Source organism: Colius striatus, chromosome 4, assembly GCF_028858725.1.
Source record: "Colius striatus isolate bColStr4 chromosome 4, bColStr4.1.hap1, whole genome shotgun sequence".
Taxonomy (NCBI): domain Eukaryota; kingdom Metazoa; phylum Chordata; class Aves; order Coliiformes; family Coliidae; genus Colius; species Colius striatus.
In genome coordinates, this window is record NC_084762.1 from 71,114,830 (window position 1) to 71,133,296 (window position 18,467).

At 36.7% G+C, this 18,467-nt stretch overlaps 2 protein-coding genes across 3 annotated transcripts in view; one reads left to right on the top strand and one right to left on the bottom strand.

Moving 5' to 3' along the window:
- The window catches only part of DECR1 (2,4-dienoyl-CoA reductase 1), a 30,181-nt gene extending 22,950 nt beyond the window's left edge, over positions 1–7,231 (top strand). The window contains exons 11-13 of one of the 2 annotated variants that reach the window (XR_009818635.1): positions 515–567; positions 5,012–5,113; positions 6,715–7,231. The gene's annotated coding sequence lies outside the window, so the exon portion shown is untranslated. The remainder of the gene's footprint in view (positions 1–514; positions 568–5,011; positions 5,114–6,714) is intronic. The other variant, XR_009818634.1, reaches the window with a different exon arrangement.
- On the bottom strand, positions 2,594–18,380 carry CALB1 (calbindin 1). Its single transcript, XM_061995289.1, has 11 exons — positions 18,299–18,380; positions 17,947–18,023; positions 13,502–13,576; positions 9,003–9,086; positions 8,858–8,914; positions 5,955–6,032; positions 3,616–3,671; positions 3,481–3,520; positions 3,335–3,388; positions 3,133–3,204; positions 2,594–2,707 (listed from the first exon to the last, which is right to left on the bottom strand). Exons 1-11 carry the CDS (start codon positions 18,378–18,380, stop codon positions 2,594–2,596), a joined length of 789 nt encoding a protein of 262 aa, XP_061851273.1.
- Between the last annotated feature and the right edge of the window lie 87 nt (positions 18,381–18,467).

Genomic DNA, 18,467 nt, shown 5'->3' on the forward strand with positions numbered 1-18,467 from the left:
CGGTGTTTTTGAGTATTAGCCTGAGTGATTATTTGAATATTTATTCTAATAAAATACAGCTTTTTAGACAGTAAAATGGTTAGTAGCTTTGGTAAAGTGGATCCAAGGTAGCCATGTGTCAGTCAGTTTCTCTGTTTAGAAGGAATATGGCATACCTTATGTAACTAATTTCTGTGTGTGCTATGATTTTACTTCAGTCTTTTTTTGGTCACCAGAAGAAAGAAGCTTGCTGTCTTCCCCATTGTTATTCTCTTATTATTCCAAGCTTCATTCTGGCCCCAACCCTGACATTTTTAGAAGTGTTTTAAAAGATGAATTTTTTTTTTTACAGCAGTTTTGACTGACTTACCCATATTTTCTACACTTTGCTTTGTACTGACATAGTAGACACTCTCACTAGAACTGGGGTTTTAAATTGCTGGATTTTAATCCAAGTTTTCCTTATGAGAAATTACTGCAGGAGACATTCTGCCTGTGGGTGACTGAGACGTGCTTTCTGTGTCCTGCTTTGCAGCAGAGCCAGATGGTGGACAGTAGAAGGGTGGCTTCAGAACAGATTTGTGACAGGTAACTTTACTCACAGTCGGGAAGACTGATTCCAGTTTCTGTGATGACTTTTTGTCAAGACATGGTAATGTTTTTAGCAAACAATTGAATTACACTTTTACATACAAGTTTGTGGATTTTTTTCATTACACTTTTAAAAATGTTAAAATAAGGCAGAGTCCAGGGTTTCAATTGCACAGTATGAACATTATCAATCGTTTATTGCACTGATAGGCAGATTCACTGTTCCTTCACTTAACATACACAATTGTATTTCACATTGCATAGAGAAAAGAGAACAAGCAGGTGAGAAGTTAAATCACTGTGCATGGAGTGGGAGTAAAGCAGTGAGAATATGCTTGCTTAATCTTACTTTTTTGTGTGTGTGGTTTTAATCTTTCAGCAAGACCTTGTGCGGTACTACCTACTCCTTACCTTTCCAAGGCTCAAACTGGAGAGACCCCAAGGCCATTAAACCATTCCTGAAATGTTATTTGATTGCCTGAGTTCATCTAAGGAATTTGAGGATTTATTTCAGTGGGTGTTCACTGACCAAAATCTTGCAAGATCTGAGCCTCATTGATTGAGACACATTTCTGATAAAATGCATTTTCTTCTGCTTGTTAAATACGACACACAGATGCATCTGAGAAGTTGTATATAGCTAAAGTGGAATTGCTTTGGAAGCAGTTGTACACAGAGGCAACATAGGTTTATTGGCTTTAAGACACAGCACAACTTCTTTCATACACCAGTACACGTTGGGAGCAATGAATGGCCTGGACATTCATGGAGTTGTCTGACATAAAAGTGGTGTAAAGTAAAAAGGGAGCCAGGCGAAAAAATTAAGGCTGCAAGAAGACAGGGCTGTTTCCATAGTATACTTCCCGTTTAAAAAATACCTCTCTAGCGTAATAAAAGCAGAGCTAACCAGGGAAACTAAATTACTAGATTGGTATAAAATTTCTACCAGGCTTTTTTGCTTCATTTAGTGTTAAATTTTAATACTATTATAGGTTAGTAATTCAGTGTAAGATTCAAGGAGGCACATTTTAAAAAAAAATGTTGTTTATATGGAACAGGAAAAAGAATTCAGGAGACAGACAAACTAGACACCAACAATCTTAGGATATTAAATTTAATTATAGATTACACAGAATATGATGTAAAAACAGCAATTTACTAGAATAATTATAACCTGCAAAATGTGAAAATAGTTTAGAAAATGGATTGTCATATTCTCTGACACAGCAATAGTCATGAAAGGTACACTTACAATATCATACGTTAATCTGTGTATTAACTATACTACCTGTCATTTAGCCAGGATTCCAAGACAGATAAAGGCATTTATTTCTGAAGTGCCTATGTTTAAATTCAGTAAAGTTAAACAGCTAGATTAAAAACACTATATTTTTGTCAACTACTGCATGGAGATCTATTCCAGATAAATGCTTTATCTATGTGCTATGAGTTCATATTGAGAAGAATAATTGAAAAACTGCAGAGAACAGACTTGTAAGTGGGTGGTTTGACAACTGAACTATTTTTTAGTGCCTTGTTAAACTTCGGAAATCAAACATGCTACTTCAGACCTAGATCATATTAACCTGAATCCATGTTTTGCATTTAAAAAACACATTTAGTTGTAATGGGGGAAAATATCTCTAGACCTTTCTGTTATGAAATTCTACAAGAAATGTTACAAGTGTCAAAGCATATGATGACCACAGCAATGTCAGCAGGTGGAAATTGTTTTTGCAGCTGTGTTTATGAAAGCAAAAATAACCCAACAAAACCAACCCCAATATATGTTAGTTTCTTTTTGAATATACAGACTGGCCCAAACATAGACATTCTCTTTATCAATCTTATTGTTACAAAAACTGTACATTACAAACAGTATAGAAACAAACAGAAAGGAATGTGCCACACATCCTGGCTAATTTTCTATATGCAATTTAAAAATACAGCCTACTCCCTTATAGTGCACAGTTATTGTGTAGATAGAGTACATCACTAGTTAAGTGGACATGATAGAAGAGTTCTAGTTTTCCTCAGCACAGAGAATGAGAGCCAGTTCTGCTCGGTAAAGCTTTCCTCCATCAGACAAGGCCATGATGCTTTTCTTGTATGTTGCGAGGTTGTTAATGTCTAATTCCTATTTAAAGAACAAATAATGCTTTATAATCCTGTTTAGTTACCAGCATGAACAAGTTTGCTTCCACTGGCAGAAAATGAGAAAAAAAAAAAAAAAGAAGGAAGTATTCTCAGCCTGTCCAACAGCAACACATTGCAAATGTTGTTCATCTGTTTCTGTGTTATCGGTATTGTAGCCATATGTTAGACTGTTGGTAGCTGATGTCTCAGAAGCGATCTTTTGACAGTTTCACTATGTAGTCACAGCTACCCTATTTCAGGTTTTACACTGCTATGACTTCTGCCAAGATTTTTAGTTATAACTTGACTTCAGGAATTACAACTTAGAAGCTCTATTAAAATATCCTTATAATCCAAATTAATCTCTAAGGGGCAAAAAAAGAAAAAAACAGCCCTCTATGGGGGAAAGAAGTCCTCTAGGATTACCTTTTTGTTCTTTTCACAGAGATCCTTCAGTAGTGCATCAAGTTCATTTTCATCTATATAGCCATTGCCATCCTACAAAATAACATTAAAGACCATTTAAAATATTTAATTTTCATTTCAGAGGTTATGAATTATTTTCCATAAATTCAGAAAGTAAGCCATCAAGCTAAGCAATTAATAAAAAGGTTTTTTGAAGACTTACTTGATCATACATCTCAAAGGCTTTATTGAATTCTTTTGCACACATTTTGACACCCTAAATGCCCAAAAGGAAAAAAAATATATCCATTAATGACATCACATCTGTGTGGTGGTAACAGGCTACCTTAAGAATGTGAATATTCATACCTGAAATTTGATAAGAAAATTTTCCTGTACGGGGAGTAGTCTTTGAAGAGAAAAAACAAAGGTCAAAGTATTTAACTGCTTCCATAATAGCAATTAGTACATGATATTTGTTGAGAAAAGTGACAGAAGACATACCTGGCCAGCTCAGTAAGCTCCAACTTTCCATCATTGTTTGCATCAAACATCCTGAGCTGAAAGAATATGTAATTTTAGATTACTAGTCAAAATTAATCACCATAATGAAGAAAAAACTTCTTGGGAAAACTTAAATTGAATGAAATTTAGCCTTTATTTCATGCTGAAAGGATGGTTTTAATCTGTCACATTTGCTGTGTAATATTTAAAATACGGAGGAAATAATTTATAGTAATGAATTCTGCTGCAAAATCCTGATACAATTCTGATTTACCTTCTATAAGGTATGTCTTAACCTGCCTACAGCAGTGAATGTCCCATATGAGAAACACACATGTAATTATTTATAAACGAGAGGATTGTTAACATTGTAACATTTTACTTTTCAATTTGTGTCATGATCTGATAAAAGCATCATTATTCTGTATTCATAAAGGTGAAACAAAAGTCAGGTAAAGTTCAATAGAATCCAAGGCGTTTGATTTCTCTAGCCAGAAAATATTAGACATTTCATTCAGTTGGCTGCTAGGTCTAAATATTTAAGTAAAGATCACATTCTGTTTCGGAGATATATTTCAGAAAAGAGTGAACAGATGCTAGAATTGAATTATAATGTAATTTGGCAAAATAAGTGAATACTATTGCTAATAGTTTTTATTCACCCTGTTGTATTAAAGTGTTTGAGGCCTTGAAAGGATGAGCTCCTACTGCTTGAGAGGCACAAACAGCTTATATTCATTATTAGAAGCAGATGGAGACATTGCAACTGTGCAGGACTTCCAGTTTTTATATCTGTATAGTTCAAGTTTTTACTTTCAAGTGTTGTTTTGCCTTTTCCACATTAAAGAGTCACAAAAGCAGCAAACTGTACAAAACACTGTTAGACTTTGTACTGAAAACACCACCACCCATACTCCATCCCATCACTTTCAATCACAGTAATTTCAGGTGTAATTTTTAGATAAGAGGAAAAGTGCTATCTGTTCTGAGATGAGTATATATCCTTTTAAGGAAAGAATTAATGCCTTGAGAAAAAACCTAATTTCATTTGGCTAATACAGAATAAATGCCAAAGGAGAGACTAGTTCTATAAACATTTATTTCTACCTAACACCCTGGTTCCTTTTAACATTTCCTTTCCTTGTATAAGAGCATCTGCCTTGCATGCATTTCCCATGAAAGGAGGTTTGCGTTTCAGGGAGGTGATTACCGCTGTAAAGTCAACATATTTTGTATGTTGATGGGTTGCTAGTGGCTATCTGTGCCTGCCTGCAGATGCTCAGGATCGTGTGTTTTCTATTAACTTTTTCTAGTTTCCAAAGAGACGACGGGAGAGATGACTTTATGGGCTTTTTTCTTATTGCTGTTAATTCTTTACCATTGTGTCTCTCTGCAGAGGCCAGAACTTAGAGCATACTTTAAAATGAAGGTCAAAAAGCTGCCTGGATGAAAAGGATATGTACTATCTTCACCAGTGAATAAGCAGTGATAATTCTAGGTAAGTGGTTTATACCGGTGCAGCAAATCAGCAGACTTTTTCTAGGAGAATCATAAGTTTTGATCAGCTATTCTCAGGCCAGTGTGAGGGCTAGTGTGTTTACCTAGCACATTTCTCAATGCAAAAAAAATATTTTAGGATGAAACCAAACTAGTAAAACAAAAAAATGTAACATTATAGGTTTCCTGAAGGAAATAATTCAGTCTTTTTTACTGGTGCTTACCAGGGAGCACTATCATGGTGGGATAGAAAGAGTGCCCCAAGGATGGGTTGATTTGAGGTCAGAGAAGCAATGATTTTTTCCTGGTGTTTATCTAAAACATCAGTTTCTTTTTTTTTTGGAAAGGAGGAGAATTAAAAATGAGATATCTGTAAATCCAATAAGGAGCCAACGTGCAGTGATGGCTTTTAAGATGAAACAAACACTGAAGCACTGTAAGAAGGCAAAACATAGAAAGTAACCCCAAATGAATTTTATCTAAACATGTCATTATGACAGGTAAAATTTTTCTCCTATTAACTGTGAAGACTTCAGTTTTACAGTTGATGACACAGGGAAGCATAATAGGGGAAAATACTATGGTATGGTCTAATATTACCAAAATACCAAAAATATTCAAAATTCCTGAGGGGTTTTTTTCTAAGCAGAACTGAAAAAGGCCCATCAGAGATCTGTAGTAGCAGAAATACTTGCAGTGCTAGATGCCATAGTCTTTTCTGTGTGGCAGTGACATAATTAGCCTGATTAGGACCTGCTAGGGCTCCAAGTTGTTAGAGCCTTCCATGACCAAACAGAGTTTGCATTAATCTTGACAAAATATGCCTGTAAAAAAAATCTTACCATTATTTCTGTGTATTCTGTTAGTTTTGAGTCTTCAATCTGCTTATTTGCTTTCTGTAATAAATCTTTCAAGAAACTCTGTTAAAATAAATGGAAGAGTAATAGGTGAATTTTTACCTACAGTATGAAATGCTTTACTTGCTATGTTCAAATTAAAGTAACGGGAAATACTGTTTAACCCTCCTTTAGTATTTACTGCTGAAGTTCCAGATAAGTATGAAAAGAAGTAGTAATTAACAGCTAAGAACATAACAGTTTATTTTGATCAATTCAAGTACACTGTACAATTTTATTTGGAAAAAGTGACTCATGAAACTTTCTGCATTGTATGCCATTTGATGTATTGTGAATTTGGAAAAAATAGTTGGCTTGCAAGTATACCGCTTCTTAATCAGCTCTATCAGTAAACTAAACTAATTAACCTTGAGTCTCCTTGAAAACTTGGATGCCTTATCACTCCTTGCAACATAGGAACAATTTAGCAGGAAAGATCAATGATTAATCAAGCTTTCTCCTTGCCTATGGCAGTACCTGGTGCTAGAAGTGAATGTTCACCTGTGTTGCTCCTTCCTACCTTGTATTCTAAATGCGTGTACCCAGTTTCATTGCATTTTTTTAAATAAGAATATGATACAGTATCACGTGGCTTTAAACATCAGACACTTTAACTTTGAAATATAAGATTGTTTCCACCCATTTAGTGATTTAAATTTCTGTACTGGATCTGTGACATCAAATAAATTGGTATCTTTCCCTTCAGATGAGAGCATTACATGGTCTGAGATGTCTGTATGCCTGTCAATGCTCCGTGAAGTCCCTCATTACTGTCATCAGTTGAAATGTCATTATCTTCACAAAAATCTGGTCCACATTTCAAGATAGAAAGTGGAGTAGCTCATAACAAAATTTATTTGTACATAGATGATATTCTTGAACTTGAATGCAACGATGTCAATAGTTGTATGACTAATATCTTCTATAGTTATTCCAGTCTGAACCCCTCCATGCTGGAAGGCTTTCCTGGTAGCTTGTATACAAAGAACACGTCTGAAAGGCTGTAAATGGACATTATGGAGACATGTTTTATCTTGTGTGCTTTGATGGAAAATAGAACTGGAAAGGACATTGAAAGGCTGCCCTTTCCTAAATACAGGCAGCGATGGAGAGTCTGCTTCCTGCTTAGACAATGTATTCTACTGCTGTTAGAAAGTTATCCTCATTTCCAGCTTAAACTTCTCTTGAAGCGGGCGTGCTCCTCACATAACAAATACTTAAAATGTTTGGGCTTGTCAATAAATACTTACCTAAAAATAAAACTGGTCACTATGTCTTATTTTCAACATGTTAAAATGTCCTGTTTCTCTGAGGCAGGCAAAACCTCACAGCAGAAGAGATGAGACTATTAGGGACCCAGTTAAAATGTCTTCATTCTTCAGCTGGTCTTCAATCAGCCCTACCTTTTAAAGTCTGTTTTAAATTATAGCAGCCAGCAATAGTCCTTAGGGCATTCTCTAACAGCTGGAGAGTTCTCAAGTGCTACATATGTGGCCTCCTGATTCTACCAACTACCAGCCTACTGCACCAGCCAGCAGAACAGGCTTATCTGCCTGAGGTGGTTGTAGGATCTTTTGCAAACGTCACACAGATACCAAACTCAAAGAGGAAAACAAAAGGAAAAAAGATGTGAACTGTCTAATGTGGATTCCGCTTCTAAACAGAAGAGCTGTAAGACAGTTTAATGTTTCATTGCTTTAGTTAATAAAGCTTATATTCTTCTTTAGAATACCACATATGGCCAACATAGTCCAAATCAGATGGATAAGCACTGCTAGGCCTTTCTCTTGCTGTGAACTGTTTTGACCCTTTTGAATTTAAAGCTAAAATAAGGTATCATGTGCAATTGAACTGTGGAAATGGCACCTTCCTGTACTGTTGTATATAAGCATTCTGTTCATCCTGGAGAGGAGAAAGTTTGGAGTGACCTCATTAATGTATATAAATACTTCAAGGGAGGATGCAAAGAGGATGGAGCCAGGATGGTGCCCAGTCACAAGAAAAGAGGTAATGGGCACAAACTGGAACACAGGTTCTCTCTGAACATCAAGAAACACTGTTTCACTGTGAGAATGCCTAAGCATTGGCACAGGTTGCCCAGAAATGTTATGGAACCTTAATCCTTGGAGATTTATTCCTGTGCAACTGTCTCTCAGTTGCCCTGCTTGAGCACAGGGATTGAACTAGATGCACTCCAGAGGTCCCTGACAACCACTCTGTGACTCTGTGATTCAACAACTCCAAATTTCTGTTAGTTTTATGACTCTAGTTTTAAGGTTTGTTAGCTCTGCAAGGCTGAGATGGCTAATGGAATAATCTTGATTCCACTCTTATTTGCACATATTAAAGCTGATACCAAAATCCCACCAAATTAACCAAGCAGGGACAACGCAATTCCAGTTCTGTTAGCCTAACAGGATTACAGTGGAAACTAGGGTTACATGATACTTGACAGCGTGATCTGTCTAGCAGTATAGTAATTAATGGCAGTGATGCCTTTATTAGGAAAAAACCCAATGAAACAGCCCTCCTCCCTAGCACACTAAAAAACAACATAGCTTCCAGATGCCTATCTTGCTTTCTTTACCATTCTCATTTCTAAGCTACAGTACCCACAATCATTTGAGACAAACATTGATCTGAACTAAAACACACTTTAAAAAACATTGGTCAGATTAGTTTCTCTTGAAATAATGTACTGGCAGTAAAAACATCAGCTAGTCATTTTGCTTTTCAGTCGTGTTTGAAATGCAAAAACATGCATGTGTGGTTATTTGGAGAAAGAGATAGCACAAGCTGTAATCCAATGCCTGTTCTCGTAATGTGTAAACTAGCAGATATTGGTTTACCTTAAGTTCCTCAGAATCAATGAAGCCACTGTGGTCGCTGTCATATTTTCTCCATGTCTGCAATCAGAACACGAAAGCGTTAATGATACATTTATGGCAAGCAGGTCTTGGATGATTTGGCAAAAGGCAGTTTCTCGTACTGTACCTGCATGAAGTCTTCACTTGACTTTAGCTGCTGGCATCTGAAGAACAACAGGAAATTCTCTTCTGTTGGCAATATCTGAGCAAGCTGTAACAGAATTTAAGAAAGGGGTAATTGGGGAGACGAGGGAAATAACTCATACATACAGAGTTAGGATCTGTGGTGAAAGCTTTGGCATTGGCACAAAGGGAAAGCATAATGCGAAGATGTTTAGAGCATAACTGTGAAGAAATATGAATTACGAAAATGGGGAGAATAGACTACTCACAGATATTGAGGAAGAAGAGAGAGGAGGAACACTGACATGAAAAGCACGTGTGCAAGATAAACAGAAAAATGGACAAAAAAAACAGGAAAAAAAAAGCATGGAGGGTAAGGAGATGGCAACCAGTGATCATTTTCAAGCACGGAGATGTGTTCAAGAAGCTATAAATACCAGAAAGAAAACAAAAAGGCTTTTAGCCCTGCAAAATCAGGGCTGGTTTTTCCAATGCCTCTGCTCTACAAAAGGCTTTTTTAAAAAATCAGACATTATTGTAGTGATTATTGAAAATGTTCATTTAGTATAACTCAATTTTGGCAAGTGACAAATGTAGAAGATGTAAAGTATGTTGTATAATTTAATGTAAAATCATGATTTGTTTTTAACAAAAGCCCAATATTTTTTCTGTCCTCAAAATGTATTAAATGTATTTTGATTACAGAAAACTTTTTACTTGAAGAATAGACCAGCTGTGCTTACTAGGAAGAGAAAATGTAGAAAGATAGATTTCTTAGCTGCATTCTTTTATGACACATTACATCTGCAGATTTCCATGAGCCTCGTCCCAAAATTTTGATTCAAATTTTTGTTTTTCTGCATTTATTTCATGCCCTCAAATCCCTTGTTCTGTCTGTTTCAGTGCTATTGTCTAATTGCTCAGGCTTTTTTGTTGTGTTGCAGCAGCACCAGTGTGAGTTCAGCTCTCCCTCTCACCATACAGGCAGAAGAGTATGGATAAAAATCTCTAGTTTCTCTAAAATTATCTGCAAGGAATCAGATATATTCTTTATGTGTTGGTACAACTGAAAAGACACATCAGAACACTCTGCTTACAGAAATGGTGCAGCTGATGACAGGCTGTCAGGCCCATCAGAGCTTTCTGAGAGCATTTGCTAAATGGCTGAACACTAGACCCAAGCAACTTAATTTGTTTTTGTCATCAGCATTTGAAGCCTGTTCCATTATAAGTAGCATATACACATGTGGAAAAGTACATGTTCATATGTACACAATAGCTAAATGTGTGTAACTTTGTACTGATACAGGGAAAAAAATTATTTATTTCTCCCATGATAGGGGAGCTTTGTTCTTTAGAGTAAATCGACATTCCTACTCAATAACAAACATTTAATGTAAAAGACGATTATAATAATAAGGAGATTTTGGGGGAAGAGTCTGATTATGACAATGGGAAAGTGTTTACATGGTGGAAATCATAAGTAAGATGTCATTCGTAGCAACTCTGTGGTTAACTCTGGTCAATTTTGCAAGGGTACTACGAATATTACAAGGTGCAACCAGTAGCTTTCCAAAGACTCATTAGCAGCTTACCAGCAGTACCAAACTGTATTTGAATTACAGAATATATTACATCTGGAAGAAAATTACCTTATTTAAAGCCATAATTCTCACCCTTTGTAAGTCTTAGGGGAAAGCACAGGCTCTTATGTTACAAATATATAGCAGCTCAATAACGATATTAGCTCAGGCTTCTGCCAAAAAGTGTCTTTTGGCTTTTTCTTTCTTGTGTACCCTTTTAGTGTAATAGAGACAACAAGGCTTAAGAGAAATCCAGTTCTCTAAGCTCACACACCAAATAGCATTAAATTGCTTTTTGTGGAAAACTCTGCATTATTAAGGGATGAGGAGATCATGTGGAAACTGGCTCATCTTCACAGTCCCACTTACACCACTACAGAGAGGAAAGATGTAAACCTAGTGCTATTCCTGATGAAACTTCTTTGTGAGGGTAAGCATAGGGGGACTCTGTGAACATGTTTGAGAGTGCAGACCCCTACGAGTTTGTGTCAGGCAGCAATAGCAGTTTAGCGAGCATTTCTGTGGAGAATGTTAGCTATTTCTGCTTCGTGAGTGACAGAGGACAACCACAAAGCCTGAGACTGGTTTGACTCCTCTCTACTCAGCTGCAGGTTGACATACATCTTTATAGGTTACCCAGCAGAAAAAGCACTCCCAGTACTGAAAACAATATCAGAACTATTTTCAAGAAATCATTATCTAAATAAATTATGTTGATATATAATGCTATTTAAAATTCCTTTCACTCAATTGCTTTTTAAAATCCTATAATAGTGAATGGGAGTACAAAGAATATTTTAGGCTAATAAGTAGTTATTTTTATGGCAGCAGTAAGCTTCAAATAATTTGAATGTGAAATTGCTGCAGTCCTGGATTTCAAAACCTTGGGTTTCACATCCACAGTTTAGTGAAAGTGTTGGTCTGAATGAACATGAAAGGTGAATTAAAGGTCCCTTACACAATGACAAGCAAGTGGACAGGTCAGACTATGCCTTTAGCAGGAGGGCACTGGATAAAAGCTAGTGAACTAAGTGCTGCATGCTTGCAAAGACAGCATCGACACTTAATCTGAGCTGAAAACCCACTCCTTCCTTTGTGAAGCCACCCAGGCGTCCTCCTTATCTCAGTCAACAGACATTTTTTTAAAAAATTAATTATCTGCTAGGATGCTCTCCATTGGGCATTGGGATATTCAGTATGATGGCTCAGAGTCTGAATGGCTTCATATAACATTTTTTTTTAACATTCATACACTTTTTTCACAAAAAACTATTTGATGTACTATGTAAATGGGAGCAATCTTTAATTACTGGACATTTTTGTTTATATGGAAGGAGAATGAAGGCCAAACACCAACTTTAATATGGTACCGCTCTGTATGTACGACACATTTCTTCTGAGTCTCATCAGCACTTTCCAAATCAAGCTTCATGCTGATGAAGTGAAACAAAATATAGCTATTGGGCTAGGAAACTGCTATATTAAGGAAGTAAGTCCCTTCAGTCACTGAACTGAGTGCTGTCACTATTCAATGGCTTCTGTGGATGCTGAGCATGCTTGGCACTTCACTGAAGGTGGTGAGCATGGCACCATATCAGGCCCTATCAGCTTTGCTCACTTTTATCCATTAAGTCAACAGCAGAATCAGAAATAGAATTTGAAAGATAAAACTTTAAATTATCTTTCCTAAGTGAGGAAACACAGTCTTTTCAGGCACTGTCTACACATTCTACTTGCATCCAGTGTTTGCTATTACACATATTCAAAAATGAAATAGAATTCTTCACTACCAAATTAATAAGTGTCTCTTGGTCCAAACCCAAAAAATTGATTAGTCCAAATAAATACCATCTCTTTTTAGATGCAGAACTATTTGATTAATGCAAAGTATTGTTGAAAGATGCTTTTAAAAAAAATCAATTATAGCTGTAAGTAAAACAAGTTGCTCATATTTCCATAATAGTTTAGTCATAATTACATATGAATTTAAACAAGTATATGCAATTCAGACACATGACAGAGGAGAAAAGATACCCTGAAATAATCTGTTTTCTCAGCAGTGATACTTCCTATTGACTTCTACAGATTCTATTCAGTCTTCTATTTTAAAATTAGCTACTGACCCAAAGTTGGTCACTGTAGAAATTTCGCAGGCCTGGCTTGTTTCCAGCTGTTTCTTAATTAGCTCTATAGGTCAGATTTCTTATTATCATGAAAAAAATTAATATATTACATTTAATAATAAAACTGCAGTCTCACTGCACTCAGGGTAACATAAATGAGTCATAGACTTAGGCTTGAAAAAGTGACTTATGAACCCAGCCGAGTCTCCTTTTTGACCTGCAGCATTGCAAGAGAGGGAAAATACAATGGTTCCCCCCCTTGCAAGTTGTCTATACAGTTGCTGAGCAGCTGTGCACGTTTCACAAGCTAGATCACATTTACTATTAAAATTTCGTTTAACAGGATTAATGTGCTTTCTTACCGTATATACATTTTTTAGAATAGAATACATACAATGGTTGCCCAATTGCATTAATTTATGTGTTATCTTCTTCACAGGGAGGTGACATAACAATGGTTCAAAATCATAGGTAGAAATAAATCACATTACCTTTCACAATTTAAATTTCTAAAATAGAGCTCTTATCTACTTTGCAGGAAAACCACATTGCCACTGATGCTTATTTGTACTGAATAAAGAGTGAAAAGTTAAATGAAATGTCTAGAGAGGAGTGATGAACACCTTACGTTTTGTTAATGAAAAAAAATTAATCAGTGAAAAAAATCCTAAAGATCTTATGACAGAGGAAGGCATTTTCTGTGTAACTAAAAGTAAATAATATTTACATATTATGCTCACATTATTCTGTGCTAAATATATTTTCTACATGTACACACATCAGTCTTTTTGTCTTACCTCAACTATTCCTATTTTTCCATCAGTAGTCTTCCCATATTGGTCCACAAAAGCTTTCATTTCTGGTGTTAAATCCTATAAAGTTACATTGAGAGAATCATTACTTTAAGATATAGAGAAACATATGTAAACTCACTTTAATATTATATTAGTTGCCAAATAATATACTTGAAGTACTCACACTTATTGTAGCAGGATTCCTCAAGTGGAAATGAAATTTAGTATATTTTCACACTGAAAACTGTCATAAATTTTACTTCCTAAAGAATCATATTATAGTCAGTGGGAATGATTGGCATCTAAATACTTAGAACTTCTATTTTAGTTTACAGAATGTAAAAAATATAAAGACAGATGTGTTGGAGGATGCATACAACAGCTCCTTTGTTTAAAGAGCATTCACAGGCAGTGAGGAGTGAAGTTCACAGGCAATTATTAGTCAATTTTCTCAATTTTCATTTTTAAATTAGTAACTTGAAGGCAGTTCAAAATCTTACAAAATAAGAAAAATTTCAGTATAATAAATCTGAACACTAAAACACTAAAGCCTTTCCACATCTTTGAGTGGATTTTTCCTGAACAATGGATGCTATTTCTGCCCTAAAAGAAGTCATCATGATATCATATTTTTTGCTGCTTAGCATTTGGTTTTCATAGAAACAGGGTTGAAGGGTCACTACTGAAATGTAGAGAGGCAGATTTAGGAAGGAGAAAACTTTGAGCAGTACCTTAAATCCAACAGAGTAAAGCCAGAATATTTTCTCTTCGTATCAATTATGGTCCACTCCATATATCTGTTTTCTAAAGGCTATTCTCACTCTAGGCTATGGGAAAGTTGTCAGCCTTGAGGTGAATATCTAAATATTCGGTTTCATACTTCAATTTGACTTGCCCTGCTATGGTATGAGCTGCCATCAACCTTCAATATGGATTAAACTTTTAACTTTCTTCGTATTCCTTCTAAGTGTGAGCTAGTACCATGCATCAAGAATCAGGCCTATAGTTATATTAAAACAATTGTCAATTCTGTGGTTATAGATGAAGATACAACAGTTTTTGGAAAATGAAAGTTTAGTTGCTATAATAAATTTGATTACACAGAACTTAAGTGATTCTCTCACAGGAGACACGGTGAATCGCAGCTGTACAAAGTCTGTCATAGTTTGTCCCAAATTTTAACTACCAAAGCTAACTAAAATGTCAGTTCCTCGTAGCTAATACAATCATGGCCTAGTATCCTATTTCTGTCAAAGTCATACAAGGCAGGTTAGTAATTTTCCATGCTTTAATTAGAGATGTGGTTATTAATACAATGCACTTCAATGTCACCTTTCATTTAATGATCCCAAAGTGAGGACAAGTTTGCTTAGCAGATATAATGGAGAATTTAGACACCTGGATTTTAATTAGTCCTGGTTAAATATTTTACTAATCTTTCAAATAGCAGCTCCACAATGCCAGACAGTTTCCAGCCATTGGAGGAGGTACAGCTGAGTATAGATTAAATAAATTGGGATGCTTGTCCTCTAATATGTTATTTAGCAAGGTTTTTTTTAATTTTATTTTTGGTATTCTTCCACCTGCTTTTGAGATGCCTGAGGAGCTATTAAAGTTATGTTATTCAAATAAATGTTTTCAGTCAAAAAAAAACTTGCCTATTTGTAACTGAATCTAGGCCTAAACTTGATATAGATGCAGTGTTCAATATTTGAAATTAAGAAACTGCTCCTTCACACTTCAGTCTCCCATTTTAAAACTTGTGACAATTATCCAACTAAGTGGAGCTGAAACAAAAAAATATTTAAAAAAATATTATTAAAAAGTATAAGGAAAGATGTCACTACAGAAACACTACTATAACTGTATTCATAAATGTCTATTATATCACATACTTCTGTGGAGAAATATTGTCATCTACATACACAGAGAAAGTGAAAAAGAGATGTGGAATAGCTCTGCTGAGATCCACCTGTTGACCCTTTAGTAGTGTCTATGTTAGTCACTAACACCCCACAGTTTCTTTTGGCAATTGGCATAGCTGAATAGAGAACATATTGCATAAATGTGGGGTACAATAAATGCAAGCTCTGCTTATATAGCTTTTATCTTGAAAAAAGAGACAGTTCTTTCAATGTGTCTGAAAGTATCGATTCACTACCTACTCTAATGCATGAAGCAAAAAAGACTGAGCCTTACCAAAGAAAAGCCCAAGCCCTAAAACCTCTAAGTACACATTCACCCTTTGGGGCTAGGATGAATCAGGCTGCGTGCTACTGCTCCATCTGAGAGAAAGCAACTGTGAAAGTACGGGCTTACTGAGTGGATTAATAAAAGGATTAGAATTTAGAACATAATTAGAACAGTTCTGTAGTTGGAAGAATATTGGGAAACGTTAAACCGTCCTATTCAATGACAGAATCAATGTGATTCTTTAATGCATGTGGCATGACTGATGTAAAATCCAACTATGAAGAATGCATAATTGAATATTTCAAAAATAGTGAGCAGTAGAATGACCTGAAATGCAGAAGTTAATGATGACAAAGAACCTTTGGGATGTTAAAAGAAGGACAGATGAGGAAATGACATATAACCTACACTAGTTTCTCAATGTGTCCCTTCTGGCAAAAGAACAAAAATTCAAAGCTACTGAATTAGTATCCTGTGAGACAAGACACTAACTTATGAGATGCTTGTTTGGAAAATGAGTCTTCGAATCCAAGAATTGGCTTAGATTTGAAACCTGAGATAACATATATCCATACTCCAAAGCAAATAGACCAAGGACTGAATTTGATGTTGCTACTGGAGATTACTCTTTTCAGCAGAAAACTCCAAAGATAGATTCGAATCACACAAATGGGAAAGGAAAACTTAATTAAACACTTGTGCATTTAAAAACATAGTATGAGATACAACCAGAGGTTATTCTTTAAAAAAACCCATAAACTATGACATTTGTAGCAGATAAGAATAATCCTGCAAACGTCACTTTGAGCAGGCTTTTTTTTTTTAATTGCACACTTGCTATGGGAGAGAAAAGAATCTAATCTTAAAATGACATATTTTACTTGATCTTCTAATTAATTTTTTAACTATTGAATTGTATGTCAACATTTCTACTAAGAATGCCAGTCATATGAAAAGTACACAACTTTTAATATCTTCCCTCTAATGGACATACTTAAGTTTCCTACACCTCGATATAGAAAAGAGATTTGCTCTGTTGCAATACTTGAAAGGTATTGAAGTTGTGTTTAATCTTTTAATTAGACTTTTTCCCCTCTAAAAACTACATTCCTTTCCAAATTTTCTGTGTTGTCTTGGGGTTTTTTAAAAAAACTAATTTACACTTACATTCATGAAAATTAGTGGCTACACCAAAGTCTCTCAGAAGCATGAACTGGTACCTGGACTGCAGTAACATTAAAGGCATTGCTGGGAGATAGATTTGCAGATGTGTGAAGTTTTCACACATTCAGTTAATGTATTCAGTATTAATACACACATGTCACTCAGTTAAATACGATTTTACTTCCTATTACTCCAGATGTCTTTTAGCATGGTTTCATTGAAATTGATTCCATTAGGTTATATATTGGAGTCTGATGCTAAGTGGCCTGGTTTTGAAACCGATTATTTTAAAGGCAAATTATTTGTTAAAAAAGTTAATTTCTATTTGAATTGAAATTTTTACATGGAAACTTTCATTTATTTCTTTTTTTTCCCATAATTTATTTCTTTCTGTCTCAGTTTTTTTTTCCCCGTGGAAGTATAGTTTGGAGGAAATCTCTAATTAGTGCTTTCATAACTCATACACTAAATTGTTTTGATGACATTGTCAAAAAATTTACTGTCTTTGGGCAACTTAAATTACCAGAATTTAGTATTTGTTCTCCTGCTGTAAAACACTGGTGAAGGGCAAAAAGATGTTAGTGATCATCTGCAGATCTATTTACTGACCACCAAGGGGCAGAAATGCATTTCAACCCATACTGCCCGTCGAGTACGAAATTAAAACAGTCCGGCTACACTGAAGTGGTGCTTTTTCTTTCTTTTTTTGTTTTGTTGTTTTTAGTATCAGTGCATATCTGGATCAGGTAAAAGTAATTGCAATGGGATAAGGTCCCATCCAAGACAAAAAGATAACATCCATGCATTTCTTGTCCTTTCTGCACTGGCGGAAGTATGAACTCGTAGCCTGATAAGATATGAGCAAGACCCGCTCTCCAGGGAGGTGGGCCCTGGCCTCACCTTTCCAAAGCAGCCGATTTATTTAATTTGCGACCTGCTGGTTTCTAACCGAGCTACTTCCCTTTGCCTGATGGGGGAAAGTGTATGAACCGCGTGACGGCAGGAGAGAAGGCACCGGGGCACAGGAGTTTGCTCGAGAAAACTCTTCTTTCCCGGAGAAGACGGAAAAGTGGGGCAAAATGTTAACCTACCAATCCCGCCTTCTTCCGCGCCTGCTGCAGCTCCTGGATGAAGTTTTGTAGCTCCTTCCCATCCATGTACCCGTTGCCTACAACAGAAAGAGTTACGGTTGCGGTCACCGCTTCCTCCGAACTCTCTCCGCTCTTCGGCGCCGGCAGGGACGTCTCGGAGCCCCCGGCTCCCTCCGGCGAGGAGCGGCTCCCTGCCCGAACCCAGACCGACGGCTCCGGGGCGGCGGGCGCGGAGCAGGGCCGGGGTCGGGGCTTCTGTCGGGCGGGCAGCGGTGGGGTCCCCTCCCCGGCCTCCCGCGGATCTGCCCCCCCACCCCCCGCACCCCCGCCGCCCCGGGGGAGAAGGAGTCACCGTCGGAGTCGTAGTGATGCCAGATCTCGAAGAACTGGGTGGCCGAGATCTCCACGCCCTGCAGGTGGGTCTCCGCCGTCATGGTGGGGCCGGGGGCGCGGGGGGCTCGAGGGGTACGGAGGCCGGGGCGCGGCAGGTGCTGTCCGCGGTGCTGACTCTGCCCGCGGCC

Bases quoted from the DNA above. Each gene is read 5' to 3' on its own strand.
- CALB1 (XM_061995289.1), bottom strand. From the start codon at position 18,380: ATGACGGCGGAGACCCACCTGCAGGGCGTGGAGATCTCGGCCACCCAG. The intron at 8,915-9,002 runs GTACAGTACGAG...TTCTGATTGCAG, and splicing joins CAAGTGAAGACTTCATGCAG to ACATGGAGAAAATATGACAG. The intron at 3,389-3,480 runs GTATGAATATTC...TTGGGCATTTAG, and splicing joins ATTTTCTTATCAAATTTCAG to GGTGTCAAAATGTGTGCAAA.